A 26,561-nucleotide genomic window follows, 5' to 3' on the forward strand; every position below is an offset into this window, starting at 1 on the left:
ACAAAGAAATGAACACACGTTCAATGGATTGCAAAGGGATTCTGCAGAATCCAACTTGCTTACAGTTCAGTAGAGTGTGAACACATGCAGAATGTGGAAATCATTCATCTAAATTTGAAAGGGAACAGTGTGCTGCTTTCAGGATGTTTACAGTTGCATTTCGGTTTCTGTTCACTTGTGATTCAGAGCACACAGCAGTGGGTACCTTGGGGTCAGCAAAGGAAAGTTTCTTATTAAAATGTCAAGAGCAATCACACCGTAAACGGCTGGAGTCACAGCTGAGGGGAAACAGCCTGAGCAAATCAAAAATTAAGTAATAGCTCTCATATATGATATCTAACAGAGAGCATGGGACGATGATTAGTGAGAGAAGAGAGGAGAAATGAAAAGGGGGAAGAGGGACTGACTGATCATTAACAGTCTAAGGACAAACACATTAGACACCTCATCTCAGAGCTTTCATTTAATGTGTCCTGTAAAATTAAACAGTACTCAGGGGAATTCAGTTTCAGAAACAAGGAGAGGGTGCACAAATGCTACTTTCACATTTAAGGGTTTGTGTTCCTGAATGAGAACTACAGACAGACACTGCTCATGACACAGTGACTGTTGATCACCTGCATCGACCGCAGTTTTTTTCAGATCATGAGAATATGATCGAAACGTGTAATAGAGTGCACGCTTTCGTACAGTACTACATTTTAAGTTACCAAATTTATTCAGTTCCACTGACTACAATTGCTTCCAGTATGACAAATACTTGTGTTCCATTATATAAAGATGTCCTGTTTACTGTTGTCATGTGTGGTGACAAGAAGAATTCATACAAACCAGTCAGGGTTTGTGGTGACAGGCAGAGCCCTTGCAGTCATGCATACTTCCAGACAAAAGTCAGGGATTATCAGACTGTTAAACACCAGTAACACCAAGCCTTTAGGCAAATGTTTCCCACCTTTTTTCCTGCTATGGCACACACCCTGAGTTGAAAAAATTCCAGAGTACACATCTGTGAAACTTAAGCTTGCCTTGATGAACTTAAATTTGGCTGGAATTGATAACAAGCACAAACGTCACTGAACGAACGTAATCTGAGGTTTTGCAGAATCTTCCCATATAAACAGTCTGTCGAGCCAAAAGAGTTGCATGAGCAAGCTCAGTCTGTGGTGATGCAGTTTGGATTCAGCAGGCTGGGCCCCTTCCCAGACTAAATGATTTTGTAGGATAATATTACTTGTGTGTAAGGCTGTGTTTGCAATTGTGATTTAGCTATGTCCAAACATGCACTAACGGAGTTTTTGCCCACCTTGGCAGCTGTAAAAACAACACTGACATATCATCACCTTATAAAGTTGATGGCGAACTACTAGGCAAACAGTTGTCTGTTTACACAATGAGCAGATACAGAGCAACATTAGCATTCATTTGGAGTCATGTCTCCAGCTTCCTGGGGAATGTATAAATCCAGTATTCGCTCCCCCTTTAACTTTGTTTTTTTGTCTCTAACAACTACTGAGGGAAATATCTGCCTCTTTAGCTGCTGAATGATCCACTAATGTCACTGGCTAATCGCTAACTTTCTCTTTCTGCTGTGTGCACACTCAATGTATGCACCTTAACAGCTACCTGCTGCATCTGGAAGTGATACGAGCGATAAGAGTGAACCATAACAGAAAAGTCACAGGTCATAAAGCCCAAACTATGAGCTGAGAGTCAGTAATAATGTTCTGTGGGTTTGTTTTCACAAGTGACTGCTTTCATGTACAAGTAGTAATGTGAATAAATATAGTATATTGATGAAAGGCACTTAAAGTCAAAGTACTTTTTCAGTGGAGATATATATATACTGTATATTTCCATGTCCACTGCCTCAGATTGCAGGGAATATGCAATAACAAAACTAATGAAACCTTAATGTGTAGCCTCAAAGCATTTTGCTGAAAAAAAGTGGAAGGATTCACAGATCATCTTGAATTGTTAGTCTAAACAAAGACTTACAGCTGACAAGATTCGTGGCAGATGTTCCTCCTTAACATGATAACCCCCAACAATTAAAAACAGCTGCACTAATCAACAAACTAATGGCAGAAATGGAAATGATTTCAACATCCCAAAGCGGGAAGAGAGGGAGAGCAAGAGAGAGAAAAAATATGTGAAGTAGTTGTGCTATAGGGAATCCTGGAATCAGCCATCAGTCAAAATGCGGCCCAGAGAGATGACTTGACAGATGCATTTATTACAGGCAGGATGACAGGGGGTACAAACACATGGCTCATTTCCAACAACTTTGTCACGTTAGTTACCTGGTGAATACTAATTAATGTAGGAAATACATTTAAATCCTCAGAATTATGGTAAGATTTGAACATGTTATTTTTATCACATCTATTTTAAATTCCTGGCCTCCTCGATGTCCATCTGTCCTGCTGCCAAGTCCGCCTCCCACTCTCTGTATTTCTAGTTAAAAGGACATCTTCCTCCTTGCACTTTTGCAACACTTTTGCACAGTTGATTACAAAAATAACAATAAAAAAAATATAAACACTAAGTTGCAAAGTGGTGGTAGTGCTCGTTCTCCATCAGCTCTTCCTCAGTGCGAAACTCTCAAAAAGGGCCAGAGGCTAAAGCACACTCATTTCTGATGGAAGCTGTGACTGTGCTGCAACTTAGGTTTTTGTGAATGTAGGCATTATATCTTTTGACAAAAAACACATTTTATACGGATTCCCTGGCATTATGAAAGTGAACAAACTACTCCATGTTCTTGTCTGTTCGAGAGGCCAACTGAGCCTCTTCTCCAAAGTGCCCTCACCTGTACAACCACTGCCTTGTATGTTTCAAAGACCCCCAAATTGAACACCATTTTATTTGTAAAAAAAAAAAAAAAGAACAGTCATACTCTGATAGCATCAGTCGTTTTTTAAAGCAACTCTTACTGACATGGCAGGTGTGTGAGGGCTATGCACCAATCTCGGTCTCAGACCTTAAAGATGGTCACGTTATCTCAAAGGCACAAGCTACAAATAAGAGGCAGCTTCTCTCAAGTAAAATAGGACCCCCATCTACTGCATTAAGTAATGGGACTTAATTCAAATGCATTAACCCACCTCAAGAATTTACTGACCAAGTCAAAGGAGAGAAGGCCTGGTTTGACTCCAGGAATGGCTGTACCGTTTGTTACAAAAGCAACATTTTCAAAATAAATCAAAAAATGATTGAGATTTCATTTTAAAATCTACCGTCACATATCTCAGGCTCAAGTTGATGACATCAGTTGTGGAACAAAGCAGAGCAGAGTTGATGTTTTTTGTGATGAAACAGGCAAGTAAATGCATTTCCATGCACATTTAATAATAGAAAGAACTTCAGAAAACATTCCTGATTTGCTGTCTATGAATAAGTTGAACTTTATAAATGGCCACTTTCTCAAACAACTTTCAGTCTAGATTGATAATTTTCAAGCTTGAGTTGGTGGGCTAATTACTGAGCTGCAGAATGCTAGGATCACTTATTAGCTTGCCTTGACATTTTATTCCTATGATCTGTTAAGACACCTCATCTAGCATACCAAGTTTCTTATCTGAAAATAAGGTCAAAGCTCAGTTGATTTCAGGTTAAAGTTGCATCTGCTGATGCAGCTGCCATTTCTTTCAACCAAGTGGAGTTGGTGAACTGAAACAATGACTAAGCATTATAATCCTAGTTCTATGGGCATGTTTGCTCCACTCTGTAATGGGGCTAAATAAGCTCAAACACTCATCTCAAGGCATACTGTAAATTTGCAAATGCTTCATAAATGAGGATACGACTATTCAATACAGTCAGTAACTACTACAGATCAAGGGCTCTTCACTTCAGGACAAACAGTGTCTTGTCAGGAGTAGCAGTTTGTGCAGCTTGATTTGCATGAGTAAGAAAGTAGGTGACAATACTTGCTTCTGAGACTTTGAAGTATAAAGCTGCACAAAATTAAAATACTCAAGTAAAGTACAAGTACCTCCACTGTGTATACTTGAGTATAGCACTCACATTTGTGAACAATTAACACGAATTATTTCATTTTAATCTGTGGGAAGTGATTTTGAGCTAGCTCTTGTTAGTTACTGTGAGCTTGTACTGGTTTCAGACACAGTCCTACACTGGTCTGAATCTGACCTTACCCACTGAACATTTCTGCTATAACAAATATTCTGACAATGTATGGAGTGCCACAAGGATCAGATTTAGGTTCTTTGCTGCTTTCAAAATGTTCTTCGTCTTGTCAACCTTATTCACAAACTCAATATACTTTTTTTTTTTTGTTATGGAGAAGAAACTGCATGTACACACAGCAACTGATCACACTAGTAGCAAAATCTGTACAACACTGTTCCTTCTACTCCATTGTATTATTTTATTTGGTTTATTTATTTGGCCTGCGGCTGTAAAGCCTGGAGTGCTATTTGTTTGGGCCTCTCTTTTGATGCTAAACTTGGTTGTACAGTTTTGCGTTCCTCATTGACCAAATCCAAAAGGACACATTTGTAATGCCCTATGCCTGAGGATGATAACAATAACCTGTTCATACAACTGTAATTATTTTTATTCATTCCTGAATTCCTGATGCCTGCAGTTTGTGGAAACTGAATTAAAATTTTTAACCAATTGAAGGAATAGGATTATATCACCTCTGTTTTAGCCTCCCTTCACTGGCTACTAGTTTATTTTGTTTATTTATTTCATTATTTTGTGTTCACTCGGTTCTACATCCAGCCTCAAGACCAGAGGCTCATTGTGTTCATAGTTTTGAAAATAGCTTACAGTTCTTTTATTGTAATTGTGTTTTGCTTTTTGTGGTAATCGTTTCAATACACACCATGCCTGCACAATTACTTACAAATATTCTATCTTGTGTTGGAATCTCTGTCTTGTGTTTTGTTAACGATTAAGGGCTGTTTTGAAAGGCACAATATATAAGACATTGTTAGTATTTTATCATTATTAGAATTACAATGCATAGCAGGGAAATGATCACTGGCACCATCACTGCTGCCTACATCCTGGCCCAGAGGGTCAGCATGAATGACGGCCCGCTGTTGCAAGCAGCAGATGTACAGTGGGGAAGCAGAGATACACCTGCTGCTAAAAGGCTGGTAAAGCATAAAGGGCACTGACTTATGGAGATGAAGTTTTAGGCAAAGACAAGGTCTTGCTAAACTACAGCTTGGTGTCTCAATGTAATGTTGTCAGGTGATAAAAAGTGCATACAGAGCTGTTTGTCTTTTTTTTTTTTTGGCTAGTAAGCACATGTTAATTTCAGTGTGCTGCCCCACTGAGCAGCACAGTGAAGCCTTCAAAGAGCTTGGGGTGTAGAACCTTGTTTTTCTCTTCCTTTTAAATTTTCTGACATGTGTGCATGTGTGTGTGTGTGTGTGTGTGTGTGTGTGTGTGTGTGTGTGTGTGTGTGTGTGTGTGTGTGTGCCTTTGTGCACATGCAGGTGAAACTGCTGTTGTGTAAACCTCACCAATACCTAAAGTTAGAACTGATGCATGGCTATGAATATACACTTCGGTGGTGATTGAAGGTCTCTTGTCAGGAGATAAAGATGATTAATATTTATTGTAATTGAAGACCACCCGTGAAGTCATTGTGGATGGAGTAAGGAATATCAACAGGTTGCCAGGGTGTAATTTTTGAGTCATGAAGGTTGGTTCAACATTTGCTTGCACATTGAGGAGTTATTTTGTTCAGATGGACACATCACACACGTTCTTTTAACATCTGTATGAGGATGCATACTTATGCTACCCTGCACTGTCACCATCATCAGACTGGGTAGCATTGTGGAAATTTACTAAGAAAACAAAACGGGGGTGGGAACGACATGCTTGACATCTGCCGAGTTTGCCCTGGATAACAGACAGCTTAGCATTGTCTTGTATGTGTACACAGTGGCATGAAAGAAAAAACAATGCCTCATTTCTCTGGCGGTGTTGTCACAAAGCTTGTTCAGTCTTACCTGCTCCCATTTCACAAACGCTGCCTGTCATTTGTGCGTGTCTGCTCTAATATTTGATCCCTCCTTTTCACAATGGAGACGAAGGAGACTGAAATGCTCAAACGCACAATTGTGCTCCTCCCTTCAGGAAGGTCTTGTGTCTCTACACGGCGCCACTGACTTGCTAAACTCAAAACGTTTTGACATAATTACAGTATCACAGCTCTATGCAATGCCTGCATGTGTGCTTTGAGTTTGCCCTCCCATCTAAACTCAAAGCTCAAACAGACCGCCTATTCTGTCACACCAACCCCTGAGTCAATAGAACATCCTGTCAGAGCGAGTACCGCCTGGCAGTCTGTCAGGCAGCCCCACCAAATGCCCGATGGGAGAGAGAGTTATAACCTCCCATCTGGAATGATCCCCTGGTCTTAAGAGGTCAGAGAGGACGCAACCGCAGCTACTCTTTGGAGGTAGTTGCTATTGTCAATTTTGCTAGAGTGCTTCTCCTGCAAAAAAAAAAAAAAAGATCTTGCACTGCATGACAGGAAAGGGTTGTTTGGGAGCAAAACTGTATTCAGGGACCGCAAGTGATGTCCTGAATGGTTTATGAATGGGTTCAATTTTTCAGGGGCAAAATGCCTGTTCAGACATTACAAAAAGACGTGTAATACAAGTCATGAGAATTTGAATTTGCATGAATTAGAATTGAAAGAGTACTTCAGAAGCGTACTTGAATGATTGTATTAAATCAACAGACACTTATGTGTGCTCAATAGGTGTCTTTTCAAATATGGTATCAACATTTTTTTCTTACGTGGCAAGATCCAGCTGTGGAGAGTCAGATAAATCTTGTCTTCAGTCAAAAAGAAAACAATAAATCAATTCTGCTTTTGACTTTTGACGTTACTGCATGAAGTATCTACTGTGCTTATTCGTCCCTACTGGAGGGCAGCTTTTGAAATGTGGAGGGTCATTCACTGCAGCTTCCTGATACAACTCTTCTAAGTTTGAGAATCAAAAGTGGAGCATTGATCAGTAACATTCAATGCCTACTTGACTTCAATGCCTGGATTTTACTGAAATACTACGGTTACTTACAAATAAAGTGTAAGCTTGTAAAACTGTAAAGAGATCATATGGCATAGCAATAAAAGAAGTGCTCTAAAATGTGATCCAATAGTTCAAACAGCATCAAACATAGTGACACAGTGTGTCAGTGGATACCACCTGTGCCTCACAGCAAGAAGGTTTTGAGTCCTGGTGCTGGTCCTGTCTGTGTGGACGTTGCATGATGTCACCATGTTTGTCTTTCCTGTGTGTGCTTATTCTGCATGACCATATTCTACAGTTACTAAGCCATAAACTGAGAGTTTTCCCTCCCAATTCCTGCTTATTGATAGTAAGTAAGAATCCGATTATAAATAATACACTGCTACCATGCATGCTAATAAGCAAGCAGTTAATATAGAATATGTGCATATATATATGTGTGTGTGTGTGTGTGTGTGTGTGTGTGTGTGTGTGTGTGTGTGTGTGTGTGTGTGTGTGTAGGCATTAATATAAGTGTGTCCAAAAACATTAAAAACTGCTAAAACTATAGCGCCCAGCTGTTTTAGGAAATGATTAAGCCTTAAAATGAAAAAAACAAAACAAACAAACAAACTAACTAACTAACTAATGAACATAGAGAGTTGTTGAAAAGCTGAAAGTGAGATGGACAAACATGCCTGGTTTTGGTCATTTTACAAGACAACACTGAAAAATAAAATATCGACAGCCCCGACCTTTAAAGTGACATTCAAGTAATAAAAAAAAGAGTCTGTAGCATGAAAGATGTGCTCACCTGTCTGCGCAGGTCCCTGGTCTTTTTGGTCATCTTATCAATGGCTGAGTTCAGTGGGTCACCTTTCTCTTTCCTGCCAGTCTGTGAAAGGAAACAAAATAGCATGTTAACACAGTTAAAGCATATGCCTTTAGAGCTGTATCTGTTTGACTCCCAGCGCTGCACCACATATTTCACAGTGTACATTTTCTTGTTGAACAAAGCTTTTATTTAGCGTAGCTTTGCAATTATAAAAATACTCTTCACCATGCATTAGCTTAGCATGATTAGACGGCAGTCAGTGGAAACATGACTCAAACAGTTTGGTATCTTATCTAGCAACTAGCCTATCTGGCAAGTATCAATCTAGTTGTCGCCAATTCCCCTGTGTGCTGCATGTGCTGTTACTGCCAACTCTTACTGGTGGCTTTCGGAGGGTGTTGACTACCATGTGCTTCACCTGATACATGCGGAGTCACCACCTGCTTCTTCTCCCCTGACAGTGGGGAGTGCCACTGGGAGAGCAGCACGGAGCTTCTAGCTATTCCAGATTCCCCTACTCTCCAGTTAACACGCATCCCGACCAACCAGTAGGAGTCAGGCAGACACTAGGACAGGATCTCTTGCCATCTTTCATACAGAAATATTGCCGGTGTGCATTGAAATGCCCAGCCAAGGAAAAAGCTCCACTTTCCACTATGCCACCTAGGCGCCCCATTTACCACTTACAAGCTCTACTGTTTTTGCTCAGAGACCATGGAGAGGAGTGGGGTGATTTATACTACTCCAGTTATAAGATTTCCACTTTTACTATCAAACTTGGGATGGAAGCTTGGCCTGAAGGTTAGAAAGACGCTGTCAGTGTCTTGGAGTGAATAATTTCTGCTCCAGGACACATATAAATGATCCTGTACCCTGGTCCCTCCAGAGAAATACAGACATGTGTGTATCAGGCAGTGGAAAGTGGTGAAATCTTAATGGTGTTGTTCTGAATGTACTGTATGCGAATGAAGGCTGACTTCTACAAAGATAAATGTAAAGTATTGCCACTAATTTATTAAACATTTGCATAACACGTAGGTTGCCACAGTGTGATAAAGGTTGTTCTCTAATCTCTCTGCAAAGACTCGGGGTATTATAGTCTCTGCTACTGTTGGAGGACAGAGACGTGGATGGCTGCAGTAAACTGGCTGGTTGTTTACAGAATGTGAAAGTTGGGTTGTATTGATTACTATATATGGTAATGATTGTTTAGGGAACCCTTTGCTTATTACAACAATAACAATATTAGAATTGGAAAGAAGTGTGGGAATTAGGACACAGCTAAAAAATGTGTTACAAATAGTGCCGTGGTGCTAACCCTCTCTTAGGTACACGCTGAAGTCAAATGCCAGCACATTTCAAACTGCAGGTCTTTAAGTAATGATTCAGATTAATTACTCTGTCTTATTTTGACAACTGACACAATAAAAAAAAGCATGGCTTGACTACTTCTTTGTCGTTTTAGGATCCTCTGTGGCCTCTTAGATCTTCCGCTGCCAGTTTTTACATATCAACTATCAAATAAATAAGAAAACCACCTGCTAAAGCTATGGACTTCCCTACCCAAGGCTAGAAGAGATGCAAGCTTTGTAAACTGAATGTTTAAAACACAGCAGAAACCTTTTTTCTATTAACTGTTGACTTTAATTAACTGTCACCCTTGCTTTTTATTATTCTTATCATTTACAGATTTCACTGTTCTTATGCCTTCCTTAGTTTCATCTCTATCTTTTACATATTCTATTGTTAGCGAACCATTCCCGTTCCTTTCATTGCATTGTTTTAACTTGCCTGTTTTTATTTATTCTCTTGTTTTTCCCTTCATTGTAAAGCACTCCAAGGTACACCTCCTGTATGAAATGTGGAATATAAATAAAGTCTATTATTATTATTATTATTATTATTAGTACTATCATCTTCTGTCAAAGCAATACCAGCATATCAATTAGTTGTGCCGTTGCCAGGCAACCATTTGACAGTTCTGCCCAGCATAGCATGAAGGCAAACACCAAAATGCTCATCAGCCTTTGCAGAAAAACAAAAAGCTGCTGACATGGACTCCCGTTCACCCACGCCTATTTTTTTATGAAGAGACAAACTGACCACAACTCAAGAACAACAGAGATTTAAGTAAAGGGGCTGTTTGGTTGTTATCCTGTTTAATGAGACACAAAATATGTTTGTTTGTCAGCGTTGCTGCACTATTGTCCACTCCTTTTAATAATTGAGTGGAATATATGTATGTGTCACGACGAACAAAATGAGACACCATCAAACACCCACCTCACTGAATGGAAACTCACCCCAGGGTTAACACTGATTGCCACTTTCAAAGCCACTACCAGGTCGGAAAATTGCCGTTTCCACATTAGTTATGAATAAACCTCCTGTTATGCAGCCTGAGCAGCAGAGAACGAGGGCTGCTGCTGTAAACTCGGGCTCACAACTTGGCGACTGACTACCTGACCTATAGCGAACAACTTTAGCGTAGTTACTTTGCAACTATCAGAGAGCAGGCACCATTTTGGGAAAGCAAAAGCAACTAGTCCAAACCAACTGTCTTACAAAAGGCTTGATATTCAGGGTGGTGCCAACCTGAGGACAAACAACCACAATCTTCAGCAATTTCTTCAGTTTGGATTTGTTGCACTCCCAGCACGACGTGTATCATAATGTGAGCGTGTGTGTGGGGAATACACATGTGTGCAAGGTCACTGATGTGAAAGTGCTGCTCAATGAAAAGAGCCTGTAGCAATAAGCACAGACATGATTCCCTTTTCTCTCTAATGTATTGCTGGCTTGCCCTTGGCCAAGACTCATATAGCACAAGTTTTCTTTCATATGGATGTTTAAAATTAGGAATGAGCCATTTGTCTCCTAGCTCATACTACAGTTAGTCACCCCCAACCCCCACCTTCTAATAGCAATCACACGATGCAGTCATTTTTTTGTGGAGCAATGCACCAAACTGAAAAGAAGAAAACCGGCACTCATGGTGTGAAGCATATGTGGGAGATTTGTTCCCATATTCAGCGAAGAAAACCCCACCTGACCCTAACATGTCGACGGCACTGTGAGCATGTGGTTTTTTTCTCTCTGCAAGCTGTATTCTGAAACATACAGAAGCTGCTGGCTTTTAGCCAACTGCTGATTGACATAAGGGGAGGAGGGGAAATGAAGACTGCATTCAGTTGCCTAGTTGCCTTCCATTATGCACCACACACTCATACAAGCACTCCCACTTTCACGTCCATGCACAGAGAAGCTCTTCTATGCCAAAGCAGACGACATGACAACATTAGTCATTGTGCTGCCTAAAGAGTCTAATGTGTCATTAAGGCACCAGAGGGATGCACAGGATTAAAGATACTGACCGCCAAAAATAAAAAGGGGCTTAACTGGAACCTTTCTGAGGACACTTCAGACATATTCATCATTTTATGTAGAACAAAAAACCATAATTGAACTGAGAAAAAGTGAAAATGGTCAGACTCATGACACAAACAACTCATCTCATGATTCACAACCGGTGTGTGAGCTTTTTTTTTTTTTCATTTTCTGGAATCAGAAATCCCAGCTGTTTCATTTCTCAAAACTCTGAACTCTTTAATCTGTATTAAGGAGATTAAAACAGCACACGGATGTCAGTCTAAAGGGACAAAACCCAGCACCTGGTATTTTGAGCTCCTATTGACAGCTAAGCAGTACTTATTGGTGGGAATAGTTTTGTATGCATGCTGCAGCTCTGCATGCAATCTTGCATCTTTAAGATCAATGCATGAGTCTTTTGACAATTACAGTAAGTCTACAAGACTACCATTTCTAAAAATATGCTTCCTTTTTACTGTAATTACTCTTCTGCTTGGTATGATACGTCAAAACTCCTTCAACATGCAGTGAAAAATGTATTGCTCATATTGGTTTTCCGGCAAAACATAAAACTCCCAATTAAAAACACTATGCATGATTCCCCCATCACAAACTTTAGATAGAAGGCAGTCCACATTGATGAATCATAGGTTAGTCAATGTGTCAGCCCAAGTCGGTCAAAACTGTGGTATTTGATATGTGCGTGCACGTGCGTGAAAAACACAGTGACAGAGATGAAACTGAGTCACATCATTGTATTCACATGTCTACGGTGTTTTAAACTATTTCACTTCCCTTCATTCCCATCCAGGTGTGCCCTGTGTAAGGCATCACGCTCTACAATTCGCAGCCATTAAAAGCTTGACAACACAGTTGGCTGTTGATTCAATTGTCTCCCATACAGCAACATTGATTGCGTGGTTTTGGACTGTCGCATAATGGAATGTGCATGTTCAGTTTTTTGGGTAAACACAAGTTCCTGTGGTGCTTTGCAGACAATGTTCCCAACTGTCCCCATCCATTATTTTCCACCCCCTGGTGCGCACTCATTCATTCTCCGTTGGGGAGAGGAAGATAGAGGAGGGTAACTGAAAATAAGCATCTAGCGTGCGGGGTAATGGAAGCAGTCGTAGCGCAGTTGTTGTTGCCGACTCAGATGACGGCTGGTGTACGGTGCACGCTGGTGCAACGGCTGCAGGCTCGGAGCGCGTTCGCTCTCTGAGGCCCTCCTAAAGTAAGTCGTGTAATTCAGTGCTGTGCCACAGTGCATACTGTTTCACTGCATTTCTCACCTCAGACCCTGTAATGGTGGAAAAAGACATAAAGTAGTGTCAGAAGAATGTGGCATTTGATTTCAGGTATGTTGGTTTTCTATTTTCCAGTTGTTTTGAACTGTAAAGAGAGCTAGGGCTCAAATGTAAGTTTCTTTTTCACTCTGGCTGGGAAACAGTACATTTTAATGATAGTTTTTGAGTCCTTCATCCAGACTGTTGTCTGTTTATTTTTCTGCTATTTTTGAGCATGATGTGAGTAAATGTCCAAAGCTTTATTTGTGGCCAGAAAGGAATGAACAGACTTAATGAAAATGCAGGCGATCAATATTTCTGCGATGCATTCAAAAGAAAAGGTGACAGCATTCACTAATTAATTGGAACTAAATTCTGCTTTGTTTTTTTTAATCAACACGTCTCTCTGTACCTCCCTTGAAACAAATGCAATAAAAAATTACAATGGCGAGGGAAAGCTGAAACCGATGGACGGTGTAAGAAGTGAGTAATGAACCTGGTAATTCATAGGCAATAACATGGCAAATCAAAGAAATGGCCGGATGAATCAGAGAGAAGAAAATAGAAGACAGGTGGGTGGGGGGTCATGAGGCATTCTGTCTCATTGTCTCCCAAGATCAATGTGTTAAATGACATCAATTCCGGCTCCTTGTCAATTCAATTAGGCAGGAGCGAGAGGTACAATTACTGTCCAATGTGGTTATACTGTCTGCAGCAGGCTTAAAGGGGAAGGCAAGCTGATAACGAGAGGGTGAAAAAGTGTTTGTGTATGTGCAAGCCCGGGGTGGGGGTTGATAATGGTGCTAACATGTTGGTCGGGTTACCAGCAGATAATGGGTAGCTAGATCCTCATTAAGATAAGTTGTGCTCCCTCAGCTGTAATGCCATAGACGGGCCAATTTGACTTGTTCTCATTAAGTGGAACTTAAAGAGGTGCAGCGGTGGCTATCAGTTAGTTTGATTACAAGATACTGAAAAAGAAAACACGCTGCGATGCCTACGGCTGGAAAAAAATACTTCCAGATGAGTGGTTCAGATTTGATTTCTTTTTCTTTTCTTTTTTTTTAAATGAGATGACAGAGCAGCACAGTACAGAAATAGATGCCATATCATAATCTCATTAAAGCCATTATAACCCATGCATGCTGACATTCACTCACATTCAAACATACAGATAATGAGTCACCAATTCACCTAAATGTCTTTAGAATGAGGTAGAAAAACGGACCAGCAGCAGGAAAACGATGCGTACATGTAGACAACATGGAAACTCCTACTAACTAACTAACTAACAATTTGTTTTTTATTTCCTTTTTAAAATTTTAATAACACAAAATGGAAGATTATGTGCAATTCTTTTTCATTTATTTCCTTTTTTTTGTACCTTCCCCTCCCATGACACCAAAACTGATCTTGCAAGAAAGTACGTAGCTGGGGTGCAGACATAGCTTGACCTTTATTTGTGTTATGCTGGGGCTAGGCGCTACAGAGGGGTGAGCAGCATTGCACAGTACACAAGATTTTGGCTGACATTGACGGAACACATTCTTTGTACACCTTGCCTCCCAGGGCTTTACATGCTTCAGCTATTTTTGTGACTGTCTCAAATGAAGTTGTTGTTTTCGTGCAGCTGTTTACAGGGAAATAAATCTCAAATGGAGAGGGAATTAAATGCTAGTCTCTTCTGTGATGTGTTGTAGGCCCTGATTAATACATGAGCTTCATGCTGTTTATGTCATGTCTTCTAAGACACGCATATAGGTCTGAACACCAGACGTTCTTTTTTAATGAGGTTTAATGAAGGTGACCTAAGGCAGTGGCTCTCAATCCTCGTCCTTGGGACTCCTGGTGCACCACATGCAACTCATTATCCTTTATGTTTCACAAATTGTACACATCAGTTACAATTTTGAGGACAGTCCCACAGAATGCTTATCGAACCTACTTCATCCCAAACAAAGTAGAAACAAAATTTTCACGTCAATTTCAAAAAAATAATTGCTTTGTTTTCCTAACTGATGCGACAAAACATATGGATTAAATAGTTGTTAAATCAGTGATTAATGATTTATATAAATCCTCCTGCTTTTAATCTTCTAAATGACAGTATACATACAGTACAACAACAAATACTAAATTAGTCTTCCATCATTTATTAGCAATGAAAAATGTTGACTCATGTATTGATAGCTGTGCGCACGCAGGCACACACACACACACACACACACACACACACACACACACACACACACACACACATAGATGCACACACACATATACACTTCTCAAACCTATTAAAATTGTGCAAAGGGAAAAAGAATAAGGATCCAGAGCTCCTTTGTAGCGCCTCAGGACAGCCAGTACACTCCCAACCCCCCCATGCGCTGCTTCCACCAGGGCTTCACGTCTTGTCTCCTCTCACATGGTCGCCCATAGTATCTGTAACAGTGCTGTCTGAGCCTGGCAGTCTCCTGTAAGTTAGAGTTAATGCAGCCGAGAACGACACCGCCTGAGGAGGAGCCGGAGTGCCTTCTGGCACAAGCTCTCTTATGTTTAATGGCTGATGCTGTTTGCTTACTCCTCTCATTACACTGGCTCATGTTTAGACTGTGGGCCTGTCACTGGCTATTAGCATCTGTGGTCAAGCAGGCTGTGGATGAGAGGAAGCATCTGGCTTATCATCAAGCACATCATAAGTCAGAAACGAGCAGTTTGTTTAGGATGGGGTAAACACAGAATGGAGGATTAACACCCTATGTGCATGGATACATGGTTAATTGGTAGATTGATGCAACACAAAAACTAAATCCTGAGTCATAAAAATTATAACCGACGAATAAACTGATTTGTACATACAGTATAATATGTTAACAAAGTTTCTGTGTAGGCTAAAAGCAGCATCCCATGAGACCAAATTGTTTTTACACATGCACACACTTTACAGTAAGTAAGTAATTTTTATTTTGGTGACAATAGTTACTGATGGGAAACAACCAATGAGGACGACCTGCAATAAGGGTCCGCAGCTTGAACTGCAAACATTCTGCATATAATAATGATAATAATAATAAAAATGAGGACATGCAAAAAAGATCCATAGCTGCTGAGTCATAAATATGAGTCATATGTTAACATACTGTTACCATAAGACTTTGGCTGGGGGTTGGAGCAAGTCTAAATTATCCAATGGAGCTTTTTTTAGATGCTTACTGATGGCTTCACACAAACTGGACAAGATAGCTTTTTACATAACAGTGATTATTTCAACAAGTGCACAAATAAAAATCTAACTGGACATAAATGAAGAGAAACATCGAGGGCAGAGAGAGAACGCACGAAACACAAGCTGCAGCAGAGACATAGTGGCAGGAACTGACAACAGACTGAGCAGAAACAAAGACAGACGTGAAGCAAAGGGCATTTAGTTGCTTGTCTTTCTTTTCACTGTTCCCTTTGTTTGATTGCCAGACATAATCAGGGCATGTTCATAGTCACAACTTTAACTTTTTACCTGGAATAATACAGAAACATAGCTTTGGTGGCCCCCACATTGAGTGTTATTGCATGGGCGAGAAGTAGTAATGCTAAATACTGTAATGGATTAATCTTTCATAACCTCAGCTAAGGTGTTGAATTGTCAGAGAGAAGCTAGGCCTAGAAAATTCAGACATTCTACAGTCCTTTCACATAGAGGGAGGTTACAGACATCATAAAGACTTTTATTATACATCTCCTTCAGTCAGAGTCAGTAAAATGGCATTAGGTTGTTGTCAACCTCCATATTTCTGTTTTTACAGTAGGAGTAAGGTACCAAAACTGTCCGAAAAATAGTCAGTGACTGAGCTAACAAACTCGGAGAGGTAGCAATGGAATGTAACGAGGGTGTTTGAGGGCTCTGAAGCCCACATAATACTCAAGGCTCCCCTGGAAAATCTACCCAACCTGTGAAGATGCTGAGCTCTTGCACGACGTGTAAAAAAACAGGCTGGCCTACTTGAAAATACCCCTTTCCTGATAACACATTCAAGGCTGAGATCCAAGTCATCAAGAGAGTTAAAATGGTTTGAATGCTATCACTAAACGTCAAAGGAAGATCAAAATGATGAAAATCAGCCTTGGTAATTGTGGTCCGGTTGATTTACTGATCCTCACATGCATTCCCCAAAAACACCAGGATACGTAGTTACGTGCAATAGGGCGTAACGCAGCGTTGCAGGGGTTTAAGAATAGAAACATGAAGAGAGGGAAGAGGGTTAAATATTAACTATTTTGGGTGGAAAGCCAAGGTTTTAGGTGCATAGTTTCAGGAGAATAAGAAAAGGAGTGAGGGGAAATGTCTGGTTATCAGACAGAAAGAGAGAGAGAGAGCAGGGGATAAAAATGTCTAGTCCTGCAGCAGCAGTATGGGGAGCTAGAGCAATGCTGCCTGCAGCCTCCCTGAACTGAATAGCAAGTAGTTTGCGAGGGAGGGACTGAAGGAAGGGCAGCAGGAGAGAAGAGAAGCGAAGGAGGGAGAGGCTGAGAATAGGTTAGAGAGGGTGAGAAAATAAGAGAGTGGTGTGATATCTGTGAGAGCACAACTGTGGTAAGGAGGAAAAAAGTGAGTCAATGGGGTGAGAATAAGGTTTGAGTATCACTGATGTACTTTTGTTTCACCGCAGAGCAGAAAAAAAAGTCAATTTATCACACAGACATGCATACACAAACATGACGTGGCTGTCTGCAGATACTTGACGCTGTTTTTGAAAAGAGTGAAGCTTCAGTACAAATCAAATGCTACAGATCAGAACATTTGAAGCACGAACTACTGTAGGTCAATCCAATTCAAAGAGCTGTTCTTAATACCCACAGACATAATCACATTTCATCATCATTTTCTCCTGCATTGCATCACTCCCCACCCCTCTGTAGTGGATCAGACCAAACAATGACACGTTACGAATTATGGGATTTCCGTGCAGTCGACAGTGAATGCATAACAGGCATCAGTGTTTACGGTGAGGGTCCAAGTCTCTGCATGTCCATATCAGACTACCTCAACTATGTATGTTCTCATGATCTCTCATCAATATGCTATATGTCACAAATAGTGCTGTCATGACAAAACAATGCAGATTTAATACATACCAGATGTCATGCTGTATTACTTATGATAGGATAATAGTATTCACAACCTACAAACATTCTGTATCACACCAACCCAGTGAAATACCTCCACAAGTGTTCATGCAGCATAAGGAAAAGAGTCAAATTCGGGCTATTCTGGTGTGCTCCACAGTTTAATCAAAACATGTCAAAGGTACATTTTATGCAATGTCATCATGAGGAGACACAGAGAAACAAACTTCTTGAAAGAATTTAAGCAACAAAATGTGAATGCTAAAAATGCGTTGCGGCAAAAAAACAAGGGAAAAGACTGACTTGCTGTGTCTAGACATTCTCCACCTTCAAACTTGCCTCAGACTCCATCCCTGCTCGTCTGATGGTCTCTTTCCACTCATTGTTCGCTTCTGTCAAAACTACCCCTCATTCTGTGACCTCTTAACTAGACAGCGTAGAGCACAGGATTACAAGTCAGCGAGGTAGCTCCCAAAAACTTGAAATGACTGACAAGAAAACAAGTAGTTCACTGACGCCAACACATTTTGGTACCATTTCATCTTTCACACACTGCCTCTCAAAAATTACATGTAATGTGGATGGTGGGAGATGTGAAAGACCAGTTATCTAGACTCTGACACACAGTGCTTTCAAATAGTTCGCTGCACAGGCTCGCAAAAAGTGAACTGATCCAAATTAAACAAAACATGTCACCAGTGAACAAGTTCTACAGAGCTTGCAGCCCTTTGCTATCATTGTGAAGGTGGTGGTTGTCAGGGATAGCAAGGGCTATAAAGAATATTATGTGTGTTTTTGTAAACCAGGATAATGATGACTCAAGCTGCTCTTCCGGGTGGGTTGCTGTGTGTAGGTAGCACTAATCAGGGATTAGGGTGGTTTGGGAAAAGAAAAAAAATGGCCTCAAGTCTGACAGCAAAATGTAGCCAGCAGCAGATCAAATAAAAACATGCTAATGATAGCATGATAACAGTGGTGTACCTCATGCCTATTGTGACTGAGCCCACCGTAGAGATCACCGCTGTGTACACAAAAAACATAGATGTACTGTACAGAGCTTGACAACAGTATGCTCCCTTGCTGTAATGATCCAGGGTGCAATAACTTCAAAGACTGCTGGAGCTGGCTGAACTGGTGAAATGATTATGTCTCCCACTGTCCTTTCATGTGGGCTTTGTCAGTCCAGCCACACAGCAGCTCAAGCCACTAACATAGCTGTTGCTGCTATTAGTTACGACGAATAAGGAACAGTAAAGCCACAGAATATCTGGACATGATGTAAGTGCACTGCATGAGGACGGATCAGGGGATAGGACTTACTGTCATGGTGGGTGTTTGGGGATTGATGTCTTTTCAAAGGACATCTATTCTCCTCCTTAAGCTGACTTATAAAATGTATTCCTACAACGGTCACAGCTGTTGGGATCCAACCAGTATTTTCAGGAAATGACATGCAGACGTCACCCTTGAAAATATTGGCCATCATTTATCAATCAGTCTTGGAAACGGCACGGATTCAAGCATGAGGAGAGACATATGAACCTTTCTACATCTGATTTATTAAACCGTCACACAGCATTGAAATGAGCACTGATTTGATCACAGACTGATAAATTGATTCAGCTGTGGAAACAAGGACATGCTGCACCAGGCCCTTATTTACATACGACAGACCCTAATTTATGTGTGTTTGGCAACTCTTGGCCTATTAAAAGGGATGCCTGGTGCAGAAAAATTTCCATATGTCACATGGCAAAAAGGATATAGCAAAAGATCTGCCATAGTTACCGGTATTCACTAAAGACATTCATCGTCAGTTCTGCTCCATAAAGACCTTTGAAGTGCTTCCACAGAGAGCATCTCCATATTTGAATCATGTGTTCAATGCACAGTTGAATTGCTGTTAATTTGCTGAAGACCATATTCAAAGAGCTATATGACAAGCTAAACGTGCTTTAAATGCAACCTGTTGTCCAAGTGCAACGTATTTGCAATGTGTGCACAAAATTAAATGAACATAGGCATTTAATCACTGAGACAATCACTGCCCCCAGCATCTTCAACCACCCAACCAGACCAGTCGGCCAAAGTGCCACTGTGGGTCATATGACCAGGAAGAGAGGAAAGAGGGAAGAGATAAGAGCAAAGCTAACCGGGCTTGGACCTAAGGCTGCTCCATGACCAAGCCAACTCCTGGCTAATATCCGGTCGCAGAAAAATGGATTGGATGGAATGGCACTCAGGCTGACTGAGCAATGGGAAATCAGAGACTGTTTTGCCCACATCTTACAGAGACCTGGCTCTGTCACAGCATCCTAGATCAAGCTATTGCACTATTGGTGGACTGAAAGACTGCACTTTCACTGTGCTACCCTGTATTGAAAAACAATAAATGAATGACCTTGATTCCTTGCTATGCACTTGCCAACAATAAGTCTGCAAAAATGCTGCTTTTGTGAAGCTTGACATGCTTATTTCATTTTCTTGAGAACTGTCTGGGGTAATTTTTCAAGTGGATATTCGAGGTGTTGTTTAGGACATGGTCAGTATTTTATATAGGTGTCCACTGTATAAATCTGCTGTATAAAAATCTGTAAAATTAGCGTTGTCCAAGCAAAAGTGAGAAATAATGGAACTGATAACAACAAAGTGTCAAAATAACATAACTCATAGGTGATGTATAAAGCAATGTTTACTTTCCTATTCGGTAAACCAAAGGAACAAAAATAATCAAAAATACAATAACTAAATAGAGGCAGAAGGACATGCATTATGAAAATTCAGTGACATGTTTATAAAACCTTGACCATTTTAATATTACTGTGTGCTCCGCCTGGCAATAACAGTTTGGATAGCAGCATAGTAGGAAATTGTGGGCATCACAAGGAGGGTGAAGCATGCCCCTGGGCTGGCCAGCCTTATTTTCAATGCTGTGACAGGGTCAGGTCTCTGCTGAGGGTTATCGTCTTAATTATGCATGGCCCATCTGGTAGACAAGGCTCTGGTGCAGGTGGGCAGCTGCACCAGACAGTAGCTGATAGAAGAATGACACGATGAATAATATTGATTCCTAGCCACTGTTCTTAGCAACTTAAAAGGAGTGATGCCAGCAGTTAATGTAGCCAGTGCTTTGTCACTTGGGCTAAAAACACTGAAAGTATAAAGCAACGCCTGCAAAACCTAAACAATGCAGTCAGTGCATAGTACACACCACAAACATCTGGCTACTTGTGGGGGTGGTTTCATACCTATACTCAGATAGCAGGCAATTTCGAAAAAAACAAACAAAACAAAACATAAAAGTATATTATCAAGGGAAGCATGATGACATGCAGTAGCTGTAGATTAAAATCTGAACTGATGGCTCTTTATGTATAATTTCATGAAAGCAACACACCCAATGCAGGAGTCCTGCAGTTTGTCAACAAGTATGTGACAAAGGGTGATTTTGATTGGGCTCTAGATTTCTAGGTTTGAAATTACTGGGGTGGAGTGAAAAATCATGCAAAAACATTTTAAGTGGTCAGACGCTAAGCAAAATACACACGCACAACGATGGCAAAAAGGAAGCGAGGCTGAGAATTGTTTCTTGTTAGAGGATTTAGCTGCCTTTGTCTGCTACCAGAGACAGTACTAGGGTGCAGTTTTGAATCCAGTGGCCTTATGATGTGATCACAACTGGATTTTTCACTTCTGCTGTGCAGGGCTTAGAGATGTGTCATGTATAGTCACAGGAATCTGCCAAACTGATTGGGATCTAGTTATCTGTACGTTGTGCATGTGGTCAGTTTGCAGTATGCCATGATATGGATCAGCCTGGAGGAGGGTAGATAATGCTAGCTTGCATGGGTTCATTTGTACAAATGACTTATCTTGGTTGCCAGTAGAGCTAAACAAGGCGTTCAGTTTCATGTGATGGTTTCAGTGAATGAGGGACTTTAACAGGTGGCATTTCACCCACAGCCCCCAGGATGTCGAGGAGAATATAAACACCTTTTAATTTGCAGTGCACAGCTTTCAAATCCTTTAGGGTAAATTAAATATTGTGGATATAAATTCATAGTGAAGAGTGTGTTCAACACTTTGAATGAGAATTTTCTGTTTTATACACGTATAATGTTAAGTGTATGCTACATAAGGAGAAAAGGTGTATTTATAGGTGTGTGTAGGTGTTTGACAGCTAAAACAAAAATACACATAACACATTTTAATATACATATACTTTGCGTCTACAATTTCATTGTTAGTATGTAGTTTCAATTACTTCAAGAAACATCCATCCTCAAACTACCTTATGTTTACTTTATTGTCCACCCTTGTTCTCTAACATTCTAATAGTAATGTTACTCATCCGTTGTCAGTCTGTCCCAGTTGTATATTTGTATATTACACATTTTCTGTCAAACATCTACAGTGAAGTGTACCCAGAAACAGCACTGGTGTAATCACTCCATATGTAAACAAACACCAGCAGCCAATAAGGATGACACACACTGCTGAAATACCCTGCAGGTACTGCAATGTAGTGTACATTCCAAAGCCCAGTTCCAGCTTGCCAGTTATACAATCTGCATGATATATGTACAGTACAGCAACTGGTACCGCATGACCTTGGATGCAACATTGAGTTTTCTTTCTTTTTTTTTCTTTCTTTTTTTTTTTTTTTTACTATACTGTGATCTGTAAATGAAAAGCTAAAAGACAAAACATCCCCCTAAACATATTTTGCACTGTGGCACAATGGCCCAGTGGCCGAGTTAGGATGTCCTCCCCTTGCTCATGAAGATTTCCTGCAGGCAGCCTAGTTTCATCACACACCAACAGAAATAATTGTTCGGTTACAGGAGTAATCCTTTCATTGCCCTTGACCCGGGCACTAGCTTAAGAACTGAAAATGAGGACCCCATGGGGATTAATAAAGAACAACTTTAACAACCCTTTTAAGTCATTGTAAGGAGGTGTTGGGAGGATTCCCTCTGTAAACACCATAGACTGTATAACAGAAGTGGACATAGCCACTATTCAGATTGGAATTTTGGCCATTGCCATCTTGTTTTTTTTTTGGAACCAGAAGTGATCATATTTGGGTGAGTGGATGCGAGGGAGGATATGCATTGCTATGCCTCTATCCTGATTGACAGGTTGCCATGGAAGCACCTTGTCAATCACATGGTAGCCACACCTTAAACAATACAACCCTTTAACATCTTTTTCACTCTAAAACACACACACACACACACACACACACACACACACACACACACACACACACACACACACACACACACACACACACACACACACACACACACACACACACACACACACAGCGTGATGCATGAGCTAGTTCGGTACCTCGAGCCTAAGTATATTAAGCCATCTCAAGCTACTGTGACTAAACGCACTGAGATTGAACTGTTGAACTGTCCAACATATGTAAGTCCCTCCAGCCATAATGTCAAGTAAAAATAACTCCTCTGCTGCTTCTCTGCTGTCTCTCTCACTCCTCTACCAGTTCGGAGAGTTAAGGGTTTTGATCAAACCTGAGCTGGTGATGATTGTTGGAGTAGTAGTCAGTGGCAAAAGCAAGCACTTTCAGTGGGCATATATAAACAGTTTACAGTTACACAGGGGGATTCGGTTGCACCCTGCTATGTGGCTGCACCATTCTTGTTCAGTGCTTGTCTCCATTAGTAACTTGGACACAAAAACATGGGAAAATAGGGTTCATAAACTCCCATTAGCGTAGGACACTGAAATCTTCCAGGACACGTGGACCAGCATAGACTTTAATCTGACCGATCTAATGAAACCCTGACTTGGAGATGAAGTCAAGTGTGCTGCTCAAACTTAACCAGTTACCGGTTAATTGGTGTGGGGATATTGAAAGCAAAGTTAACTGAGACTGACATTCCTAAATGGGACCATAATTTAAAATATGTACATCACGCTATATTGAAGAAGACTTGGAATTAATGACTGAGACCATAAACTCATAAAGTGAATGTTTACTGAGGTAATAACTCAAGTTAGGAGAAGGGTAATTTTCTCATAGACTTCTACATCCACCTCTTTTATACAGTCTGTGGTGAACACAAAGGACATCCCTTGTTGTACTGAATTCTGGGCCTGCAAGATATTTGTGTGCATCCCTGAGGTAGAGAAAGATAGAGAGGAAGTGACTAATATACAGGTGTTCTACATTTGTAATAGACTTAAAATAACTTCAGTAATAAATCATTCACAAGCCCTAAAAGCTAGACATCTAATGAGCCGGGAGACAGCTACATTACATACTACCTAGAATGAATAACCTTACCCTAACCCTAACCCACAGGCCAGAATTAGCCAGGATGTAACATAGCCCTGTATTGGTTTCCACTTGCTGAAGTAGGGGTGGATGGCATACTGATTTTGTCACTGCCACCGTTTTGTCACACTCTGCAATGATAAGGATTTTGCAATACCATCATCATTGTGATAAATGCTTTCGCATTTGAAATATAATGGGCTTTACTGTGGTTATGATAATATGCAGGGAGAGGACTACACACATACTCATAGAACTGCAGTTACATCCAGTAACTAGTATTTTCCTCTCGCTTGTAGCATCTATTTTAGACCCACAAGCTGGAGCAAAGTTGGTGTATTTAATATTGACAGACAGTCAAGAGAAAACGTGAATATTAAGCATCATTTGAGGCCAATTAAATACCCAGAGTAGAAGCTTTGACGTGGGTAACTTTTTTCATGTTGGTTTTGTGTCGTCTCACATAGTCGGACTTAAACATTATCTCCACACTTCATACTACAACACAAGCTCAACTGGCTTGTTGTTACAGGGAAGTCCCCCTCTGCTGTGACACACATTGTTATGTGTGTCTGTTGCTGCTGTATGTGAAAGTGGTCACTAGATGTTGTCACTGTCTCTCTGAGACTGAATTGCATTACATTTAGTTCTCATCCTACATGATGGAAGAGGCTACTTCTTCCATGCTGATGGAGGCCTATGCCTCATTTTCATTCTTATTTGGACACAATTAACACATCCATTTTTTTAATCACTTTTTCTTTCTTAAGATATGATCCCTTAAATTGCCAATAGAAGTAGAATCATGTTTTGAGTGAGTATCTAGTATTTTTGAAATACTGATAAATACTGTGTGATATAAATTTGAGGTCATACTGGTGTTTGCTTAAAGGTTTCTGAATGTTTAATCTATATTATCTGTATCTATGTATCTATGTACTGGGAATAAAGTGAAGAATGAGGTCTGTATATCATCTGTGTTGGCAAGAAATACCAAGTAAATTAACACTGAAGTACCATGCCAGCATATGCACACACATGCTCCCAGCCACACATACACAAGCACACTCACATACTTGAGTGCCAGATTACAGTGTTTATCCACTAAGTGGATCTCAGTGTAATTTCATCAAGTGCTATAGAAGTTAACCTAACTACTGATTTCCACTCAAATAGAGTCTTCTTCAAAGGTGACCCTGGTTGTTTCCTATCCTGCATGTGACAAAGCAAAGCCTGGCATTAAAGGATAAAGCTGGCGTTATTATAGGTTTTCTATTATTATCAATACTTCCCATGAAGTGAAGAAGAAAAACAGAGGTTAATTTATCATGCAGAATATTGCATGTGTAGTCAGAGCCTATTATTGCATATGCATCTGTGACAGTGAAATCCACTGTCATTCAAAAGCCTTTGAAAACAGATGAATAAGTAATTCTGTTTCACCAGGCGTAACATTATGGCTACATATTCCTTCGCTGAGATCAACATGAGTATAATTTATTCTTAAACAATTCCGGCAGCATTTTTGATCTCTTCGAGTGGCTTCTCTTTGGCCACACTTGGGTCTGTGTTTATACTGCTTTGCTAGTTTGCTAGAGCTGGGAGAAATAACATCTTACTGGTAAAGAAGGGTACCCAAACCTCAGGCTTTGGGGGAAAAAAAAAGTCTCAGGATATCAAATGTGCCTGTGTGGACAGAGGAGGCATTCAGGACTTTCTCAGAGTATTTGTTGATGGATCTAATTTATAAAAATTGTGTACACACTTGCCGTGCAGTTGGAATTCATAAAAGTCAAGGTGACATGAGAATTTGCTGGTGACCCTCACACATAGTTTTTTGACTCTGGTGGCAAAGCAGTGAATTCAAATGAAATGTTACAATGGTACTTTCCATCAAATCTTAACATCCTACATCAATGGTTAACTTCTGACAAGAAAAAACAAGAGAAACATCTCAGCTGAACAGGATCTATAGCAGTGAAGACAAGTTTGCCAAGAAGCCTTTTTCTATTTAACGTCCCTTATTAGCTCATATATTTTCATAATTAACTGCTACAAATTCAAGGCAGTTCTACACAACCAGAATAAATGTCACAATGTGACTTGACACTTTTTCACTTGTCATAGTAAGAAATGTAAAGGTGTTACCAATAATATTAACACTGGCTCTGTTCTATTCCAGTGTCACAGTCAGCCACGGCAACTGGACAATGAGCAAGCACATGTAATACCAGGACCCTGAAACTGAAGCAAATAAAATGCATTCTGCCATCAATACTTTCATTATTTGCACCTGTGCTTTTCCTACTTTGACGGGAAAATGTTTGCCATGAAAAAGGCTCATGATAGGTCATGATGATATCATAAATGGTGGCTGTCTTCCTGGTGTATGAGGCATTTTGCATCATATGATTTCTCATTGTGCAACATGCGATTACCTTTTCTAAAACTGATGTCTACGGTGGATGCGTCACATTTGAGAAAAAAAATCTATTTATTATTTAATGTTAGATCTCTCATGAATATGACTGAGATATTCAGGTTTTTGACATTTATCAATTGGTCAAAATGCTGCTGGTGATTGGGATCTGGAACTGGTAGTTTGCTGAATGCTTTTTAAATTGACAGGTCTTAAG

General features: G+C 40.3%; 1 protein-coding gene across 2 annotated transcripts in view; it reads right to left on the bottom strand.

Moving 5' to 3' along the window:
* ctnna2 (catenin (cadherin-associated protein), alpha 2) overlaps positions 1-26,561 on the bottom strand; it is a 315,779-nt gene that overhangs the window by 79,002 nt on the left and 210,216 nt on the right. For both annotated transcript variants that reach the window (XM_070971232.1, XM_070971240.1), the window contains one exon: positions 7,822-7,902. In XM_070971232.1, coding sequence (XP_070827333.1) covers positions 7,822-7,902 — 81 coding nt within the window. The remainder of the gene's footprint in view (positions 1-7,821; positions 7,903-26,561) is intronic.

This window comes from Chaetodon trifascialis, chromosome 2, assembly GCF_039877785.1.
Source record: "Chaetodon trifascialis isolate fChaTrf1 chromosome 2, fChaTrf1.hap1, whole genome shotgun sequence".
Classification (NCBI taxonomy): domain Eukaryota; kingdom Metazoa; phylum Chordata; class Actinopteri; order Chaetodontiformes; family Chaetodontidae; genus Chaetodon; species Chaetodon trifascialis.